The following is an 8,978-nucleotide window of genomic DNA, read 5'->3' as shown; positions in this document are numbered from 1 at the left end:
ATCCCTGTCTCTATATGATAAACGCTGGTTATCCGCGGAAGGAGCGAGGGCAACGAAGTGTTACTCAATGATCAAAGACAGGAAGATCCTGGTACGCGATAACGTTACTAATTTCCAATTACGATATGTGTGATTACGTAACATCTGCTGTCTGCATAATGCGTTAACGATCCGCGCGTTGATCGCATAAATATAAATCGAAGGGAATGGAATCGCTCGAAACTCATGCAACTATCCGCAGGTGTTTAAAATCGTGTTTTTACACCGCCAACGTAACGTCACGCCAGTCGAATCGAAAAATTATTACTAGACAGAGAAGGTGAACAAAAAACGAGGTAAATAGGCTACCGATTGAATAATATCATAACGATCGTATCTCTGGTTTTTGCTCGTCTTTTATATTTGTTTCAAATGTATAAAATATAATCGTATCGATATCGTCCACGATTAAAGCCATCCATCCGCCATCGACGAGGAACGAACGATTATATTTTATCATTTATGCGAATCCTTCTCTTCTCTTCTTTCTCTATTTACGCCCCTCGCCTTGCTTCGTACCGCCGATGATTCACAATTCGATGCACCTGAACAGCTGGAACGTCGCAGATTTTTCCGTACGATAACAAACGTGTTTTTGATGGCCTGCTTTAAACCGTGACGATCGCCATGACGTGCATCAATTGTCGAATGATGTAGTGCGACGATACTCCTACGCAACTTTTTTTTACGCTGTTTTTTCCTCTATTTTTTCTTCCTGTGTGTTATCACATGATCATGAGATACCTGTATAGAAGATGCAAAGAGTCTGTGAAGAATTTACAGATATTTAAGATTATCATAATGATTAAGCAAAAGCTAAGACGCAAAATATTGCTCAAGATGTAATTATGTAATATTTACTCAATTTCTAGAAGACTGTTTATATCTTGTTGTTATTCTTGATATGGAGATAAATATAGTATACTTTATTAAGACCTAGATAAAAGACTTTTTTCTCGTTTCTCTTCTCTTACTTAATCACTAAGAGTTATATAACGTTTATTCGATAATTCTGCTTCTCCTGACCTTTCCACAAATGGTTGTTTATATCTCGACATTCTTGGTACTTTTAATCAAATTTTAATAACAGTACTTTACTCGTCAGAAGTAAATAAAAAAGCTCTAAGTAGAAGCAAGGATTTACTTACCTTTCCTTTCTCGAATCTCAGTTAGCAATGTTGTTCCTCTTGAAAGATTTTCCAAGTTTTCAAGACAATTTCCACGCTGGTAACATTGTATATATTTCAAGTATCGTGAACCACAGGAACTTGTTGAGGCAATATTGAAGAAAGCAAAGAGAATGAAGAAATTGTAGGAACTATGAGAGGCTACTCCTTCTTTCACAACTTATTTTCTCTTCGTTTGGGGGGAAAAACACAAATGAACGTAACGGTTGGTTTCATATACGTTTCAGCTATCTGCTACTGTCGCATGGAGGAGGATCCTGAAAGGAAGGAAGCGAGGATGAATCAACTTTTGAACGAAACAATACCATTGTACCTGACTAAATTCGACCAGATTATTGGCGAATATGAAGGATATATCATTCCTTCTACCGTAAGATTTTTTATCCAAATTTAATGTTAAAATTTTTAGTCTTTGTGCAAACTGGGCCATGTTGTCCATAAAAAATTATTGAAACTTTGTTGCGACAAGACAGCTTTAATTGTTGAGAGCAGAGTGTATCTTTAAAATTCACTTCTGTTAGTTTATGTACAAATGAATTTGCCAAGATTTTCAGCTTTTAGATAATTATTCATGTATCTTCCTCATCAAGTTTGATAGAAATTATTACTATCGTAATCAAAGCAAAGATTAAGATATGTAAAATCATTTCTCTGTATATGACACTCTTGTTTAATGATTGATAAATGATACCATTCGAAATATCATATTTATATAATATATAATGATACTTATAAGTGTAATCACTTAAGTACAGATATCTGAATTTTTCTCACTGTCACTGACATAGATACGTATTATGGTTCCTTAGATTACTTGACCAGTTTATTTCTTTCATCACTGTGTTATTATATAATAATAATAAATAGTCACATTAAATTAATTTAGTATGATTATGTTGTTTAATAATACGTGTTTCATTGCAAAATATTTAGCGATTGAAGGGCTCATAGGAAACATGAAAGTGAAAGAATACTAGAATCTACAGTTTACGATTTCAATTTCTTTAACGAGATATTTATCATATTACACAATTCCTGTAAATGTATTTGTAATTATATCGCCGAAGAATTGTATTTAATTAAGCTATGAAGTTGTGGAATCGTGAGAAGGCTTATTTTTATAGAACTGTCTAATTTCCATTCGACATTGATTCAGGATACACATTACTCTTTTTTACATAATACCAGTTTTGTCATTTTTAATTAACAAATACCTCCAAAGGTTGAAGTTTCCAAAATTATCCATTAAATTCTGACAATAAAATAAAAATCCAAATTCTTCCTAAAAAGCTAGTCATCTTTAGTTAAGAGTTCGATTTTTCACATTTTTCAAGGTAAATTAAAAAAATTGTTTAATAGAGGAGGTACAAAATAAATGTATACAAACCTTTTTTCAGACGACATGGGCGGACTTAGTATTTGCGGAGACTCTGGAAAATTTCGAGTATATGTTTGGGCCACCAGTTTTGGATAAATATCCAGCTCTTCAGGCATTGAAGAAAAGGATTCATGCAATACCGGCTATTTCTGATTGGCTGATTAGGCGCCCATTCACAATCAGCTAAAAAGCTAAAAACGTGTGGAAAAAAGATGACCAGTACACCAGTATATATATATGTACGCTGGCATCGCTATGTTGGTAAATGTTCGATGTTATACGTGTCGTAAAATGTAACAGTTCTATTTAAAAAAAAAATTTCGTGTCTATGAGTACGTTAAAAGTTTAACTATAAAAAGTCTCATCTGAGCTGTGTTCCTTTATGTGAAGGTATTATTGTGTGTAATATTGTGAATTACGACTTTTCCTCTCCGATATTCGTGAATTGAATCACGGTCAACTCAGCTTGAACTAAAATCCTAACTAAAATCGTCACCAACAAATCCGATGGTCCCGTGCGCTAGACACACCCATCCTTAGCTTTCCTCCGAGACAGCATCGTCTCCCAAGACAGTTCTGATTTTACATCCTTCGAACGGTCAATATCCTTCCACCGGGTAGGACACACCCACAGATCAGTCACTTATTCATCTCGTACATACGCACCAGCGTAACTGCCTTCGTTATAAGTTGTTGGAATAAACGGTGAAATATAACTTACTATACTGTGTCATATTCATTTAACCACCTCTTATCTTAACCGAAACAGGGGAACGACTACTTCGCGGCGCCGATTCACCGAATCGTAGCGAGAATTTACGCCTCTCGCTACTGCGACTGCGTCTCTCCGCGAACGGTCGTAACACATTGATCGACAGAAGTACTAAACTCTAATAACATAAATTTATATATTTTCTATTTCCCAGCCACCAGTTTTATAGATTTTTCTATCTTCTGTACTACTTTTATCCCTTTTATTTTTTCTTACATGAGATTATTGTAAATTTAATATCATTTGTTCGCAATATTTGTTATTTATCTTTCCTTGAATTTGAATTTTCGCGCTTCAATGTTGTGTGTTGTTCGACGTTTTATCGAACGATGTTTATCGAACTAGTTTATGAATACATACATAATCATTAAAGAATCTATAAACCTTACTAGTTTGTTTTTACTAAGTTTTGTTACAGAAAACATGTTCTCATAAGTTTTCAACTTTAATTTATGGAAATTTATTAACCTTAAACTATAAAATCATTCAATGAGTCTTTCCGGATGTTTTTATGTAGTCATAATTTCACATATCAGCACAGCTCCACCAATAGGATAAGAGTTACATGGAAGCAACAGAGGGGAAGAAGAACATATAGAGATCTAAAGGTTATTTTTGTCTCATTCAAGTTTCTGTTAACCGGCTTGGAAATTTCCTGTGCTTGTTTCGACTTTGAAGTCTTAAAAAAAAAATTGTAAGTAAATAGTATATATATAGTATATATATCCCGAGTCAAAGTTTCTCTTTATAAATAATAAACCGTTTAAAAACTATATTTTGTATGTTTTTTCCTTATTCATAATTAAATAATAAATATGAAATACTTCTACAGAAAGCCGACATCCTTCAATTAACCGAACAGCAGATGATTTAAAAATTAGTAGTTGAAAGAAATAAATGTTATTACATGTTCATAATTGATCGATAAATTTAAGTATGCAATTAGAAAATGTTTCTTATGTTTGGAAGAATATATAATCACTGCTGAATGTTTTGTAGTTACGAAAGTTGTATACAAACATACATTGTACATACGACTAGTAATGGTACTAAATTACTGTTAGAGGGTCTTGGGTGTATAGAACCATATGGTTAAATTAATACTAGAGATAACGAATCGCGCGAATGTAATTAATATTTTGAAATGCGTTGTTTGCATTAATTGATAGTTTTCTTATAAACTTTTTTATAAACAATTTCATTGCTATAGAAAAAAGATAAATGCCGGTAATATGTCTATCCTACTTAAATAGAAAGTGCAATATTTTGTTATAATATTTGGCGCAAGTTTATACATTATTACATCCAAAAATAATATTCTTTTTATATCTAAGCTATATTAAAATATAAAGATACAAATAGCTATGCGAGTAGTTAGTAGTTGATGCTTTTTACTTAAATTGTCTTATACTTCATAATTTGTAATAATATAATTCTTGTCATCAATGATTCTTTGTTTTTACTTTGTATATATTATAATTCCAGGAAGATGCCGCTCTATAAATTGACTTACTTCCCAGTTACGGCATTGGCAGAACCAATCCGTTCTTCTTCAGCTATGCTAGTATTCCATTTGAAGATGAACGTATCAAAAAGGACGTCTGGCCAGAAATAAAGCCCTGTAAGCTTAAAATTTAAAGAAGTTCTGTTTCTTAAATCTCATCTTTCCTAATTTAACTAAAGTAGCTAAATAAAGTAGAACACAATTATGCAGAGTATAACAGAGATTATTGTTTACTCTCCATTGCTCTATAAGATATGTGGGAGAACAATAGGTATTGTTAAGGAGACAATGCCCTTTGTTTGCTGATAAATTATCAATAAATTAAATTATATCTTTCCAAAACAGATAACAGGAAGCTAGATATTTAAGAAGCATCATAATCTGTTTGTTCGATAGAATCTTTGATTCTATTAGTTGTATGTTTTTAGTGACTCCTTATGGCCTGCTTCTTATGCTCGTAGCTGATAGAAGGAAGGTTGCTCAGTCTACAGCTATTTGCCGTTACTTAGCCAAACAATATGACTTAGCTGGAAAGATTGACTGGGCAAATCTTCATATTGATGCCACTGTTGATACTATTCATGATATTCGTCATAGTGAGTATCCAGTGCTGTTTTGCATAAATCTTATGAGAATCTTGATAACAGATAGTACATATCTGTTCAGGTATTTATTAGTTGAAATCCGATTTAATATTTGATTTAATCGAACGATACACGTATGTCAACAATACGAGACAAAGGATTAAAATGGATTGTAATTCTATCTTCAGTATCATTTAAATTTCGCACAACACTGTATTCAAATTAGTATAACATTAGCGAATAGTATTTAATTGAAAACAAATTTTCAGAAATTGCCGCCTTCCACTATGAGGAGGACGAGAAGGTCAAAGCTGCAAAACGCAAGGCTGCTGAAGAGACGCTGCCGTTCATTTTAGAACGTTTGGACCAGCAAGTGAAGGAAAATGACGGCTACTTCTACGATGGTACTCTCTCTTGGGCTGATTTAACATTCGTTGCTCTGCTCGATTATTTGAACTTTATGTACAAGTCTGATCTGATCGAGAATTACGAGAATCTGAAGCTGCTGGAGAAAAAGGTCCTCCTCCTTCCCAAGATCAAAAACTGGATTGAGAGACGCCCAGTTAGCGAATTCTAAACTTCACGATTGCTTATGGTTGTATAAGCGTTTAAAGATTGCGGTCTTAGTGTGTTGAGGGAATGAAGAACGAATCGTGTTGATGGAAGTTTGTATGGAATATACTGATTGCTTTTAACATTCATTAGTTCCAGTTATTACCGATATTTTTGTCATTTAGTTAGGGTTTTTAGATTACGTTGTGATAGAGAACTATTATTTGTGTATTCCTACAGAAACATACGAACTATATAAACTGTTGACACGATGTTGTGCTTTTGTATTATAGAGATAATAATAAAACCATCAAACAATCATTAATTATGTTTTTTATTATATTCATTAAGAATTGAAGATTACCTCCCTGGTGATCTTGATAATATCGTATTTTACAAATGTTGAACAAAAAAAAATGTATGATTATTTTATTCAATACGTTATGAGGGTTGCTTTAAAAAAAATACGAGTTACATATTTCTTTGAAAAAAGCATGATTTTTATCGATACAATAATGTTCTTCTGTTATCGATTTAAGGTTGAGTACTTCGTTGATTACACGAGAGAACTCGCCTACAGCAAACAAGATACGACCGTGTGTAAAGTAATTAATCTGTTTGCTCGTTGCTAGCTACACATAAGGCTTGCGTAAAAAAAAATATGCATTTCAGTTCAGGCGGAGAATTATGTAGGAAGTCATTTTGTCGATCAATAACTTAGTTAATAAAAGATCAAATTTTCATGTACATAAATGTAAGTAACGTTCAAGTATTAATCATTACATACAATTTTTGTATAATTCGATATCTGGGTCACTTACATCTTACAAATGATATATAGATATGTCGGAGATGAAAAGAACACCGGAGCCTTTGGAATTTTGGATAACCCCGCAACATTGTAACCTAGAGTCTACTATAGCTGTAATCAAACAATTGTAGTTATTCAACCCGATTGTAATTATTCGAGAATTGTGATAATGAGCTTGGGCTCGAGGCGACAGTCAGTCGCCGAACGTAGCCGCGGTCACGGGATGAACGTTTTGCCTAACAAGGTATGGAGTAATTCTATAGCTCTCCTTAAAAGAAATATTCGGGGCGACACGAGACAATAAACATTCCAACGGTTTCTGTCCCGTGGCTCGCCACGTGCAGACCCTATTCTTCGAGTAAGATGATTGCCAGATGTCGATGCGTCTCCGCAGGACATGTTCGGCTAGTCCGAGAGCCCGTTATAAATCTTAAGGTTTTGTTAACTAAAGTCCTTCAAACAGACAAACAGTCTTTGTCCCAACTACGGGAAGATAGGGGAGACATATTTTTCAACTAGTGGCGTCTCCCACTAGCAACTTTCCCTCGAGGGCGGCTAACATCCTTTTCTAACCACCGATATGGAGATTGACCAATTAGCAGCAACGCCAATTTCCCTTACTTTCTGAACGAAGGCTTTTCTCGACGAATCCGATGATCTCGTGTCCTTAGACACACCCCATTGTAGTTTTCCTCTGTGGCATCATCGGGACAGGAAAGGCATTCTCGCTCGCGATCTCATCGATCAAGGAGTAACGCCTTCGCGATCAGTGATTATTTTCAGACTTAGACTTTGTGTGAACGTTCGGTTGTCATCCCGTTGGCCGCGGATTCGTTATTGAGCCCGAGAACATCGTCACTAGCGTCGCGAGTGCCGAACCGCCGTGATCAACTGTTAAGACTGTAATAATTCTATCATTGCAATAAACTACGCCTGTGTGTACTGTATCAATGGCTAATTCTCGAGAAGATTCATTTGACGCCCACAACCCCATTCCCAGTGACGATCCGACAGATAATATTTATGAGATACATTGGAGCTATCTTTTAGTTAACGCCATTTTTTCTTGTTTTCTCTGTACTTTTACTATACTTCCAAAAATATCAAAGGATCGATGACTTCAAATTAAACTAGAATTGCTTCGGTATATTGTCAATCAATGGCTATTTGTATTCACATCTATATCAAAGGAAAACCGATTGCAAAATTAATTACCCTTGCAACTCCGCAATCTGAAACTATGTGTGATCGACCTTGAAGATGACAAATCTCAATGTTTGAAGTAGTACAAAAAGATGATAATTTAATTTCGCTATATCAAACTGTACAAAATTTGTATACACATACAGAAAAAAAACGGAGTTCAAACATTAATCAACATGAATTATCGGTTATTATTGCTGAGTAATTATTAGGATTAGAGTTTTGGAGTATCGATCGTATCGAGTTTTAACTATCGGTTTCCGCAATTTATTGTTTTTCTAAATTATGTCTAAATGGTATCAGTTTTTGAATATTTTATAGTTTACACTCCAACATACTGACGTAAGCTATCGAAAATAATTGTAAATTATGCAATATCATTTTTTTTATATTTCATAATCTAAATTTCAATCTATTTTTTGTATTTAACATCCCTTTTTTATTGTTCGTGTTCCGTCTTGTACTTTCTTCAAAAAATCTTAATTTTTTTTTGGATAAAATCTTGTGTGAATTTACAAAAAATACGATTCTTCGTTTAATTTTTTTCCCTTATTGTCTTTACATATTTGGAGTTTAAACGCGTTATAAGTACGTTTTTTTTTTTTTTAACATGATTACGTAGAATTCTTATTCTGAATAAATTATTTGTTTCCGCTTCATAACTGTTTCCAAATTACAGTGCATTTAATCTTGAAATGCACAGTAACATTTTATACTTTTTACGTTCTAAGGAATTTTCAGGATCGGTTAAAAATTAAATTACAGTAATGGTAATACTCAATATTAATGTCAGACGTGGATACTTCACTGTTTTGTATAATAATTTGTTATCTTGGCATCGATCAAGGTATTTAATATACAAAGCGTACAGATTAATAAGAATTTTAATTAATCCTTCTTCTATAGTATTCACCGTTCTTTTCGAGCTCGAACCATTTCAAATAGACT

The 8,978-nt window shown here is 33.7% G+C and overlaps 1 protein-coding gene and 2 long non-coding RNA genes across 3 annotated transcripts; 1 reads left to right on the top strand and 2 right to left on the bottom strand.

Annotated features, from left to right (window-relative positions):
- Positions 1-263: 263 nt before the first annotated feature.
- Positions 264-939, bottom strand: LOC117212148. The gene is made up of 2 exons (XR_004488405.1): positions 901-939; positions 264-783 (listed from the first exon to the last, which is right to left on the bottom strand). It is a non-coding gene; the product is annotated as an uncharacterized LOC117212148 (long non-coding RNA).
- Positions 940-1,253: 314 nt separating this feature from the next.
- LOC117212147 lies at positions 1,254-3,158 on the bottom strand. Its single transcript, XR_004488404.1, has 3 exons — positions 2,745-3,158; positions 2,614-2,656; positions 1,254-1,483 (listed from the first exon to the last, which is right to left on the bottom strand). It is a non-coding gene; the product is annotated as an uncharacterized LOC117212147 (long non-coding RNA).
- Positions 3,159-5,279: 2,121 nt separating this feature from the next.
- LOC117212144 (glutathione S-transferase-like) lies at positions 5,280-6,162 on the top strand. Its single transcript, XM_033456661.1, has 2 exons — positions 5,280-5,476; positions 5,734-6,162. The coding sequence occupies exons 1-2, from the start codon at positions 5,299-5,301 to the stop codon at positions 6,039-6,041; spliced, it is 486 nt and encodes a 161-aa protein (XP_033312552.1). The 5' UTR covers positions 5,280-5,298; the 3' UTR covers positions 6,042-6,162.
- The last annotated feature ends 2,816 nt before the right edge of the window (positions 6,163-8,978 follow it).

This window comes from Bombus bifarius, unplaced genomic scaffold (assembly GCF_011952205.1).
Source record: "Bombus bifarius isolate JDL3187 unplaced genomic scaffold, Bbif_JDL3187 scf7180000008282_frag, whole genome shotgun sequence".
NCBI classification, from domain to species: Eukaryota; Metazoa; Arthropoda; class Insecta; order Hymenoptera; family Apidae; genus Bombus; species Bombus bifarius.
The sequence above is the reverse complement of the archived record's forward strand: the minus strand, read 5'-3'. Positions and strand labels throughout refer to the sequence as shown.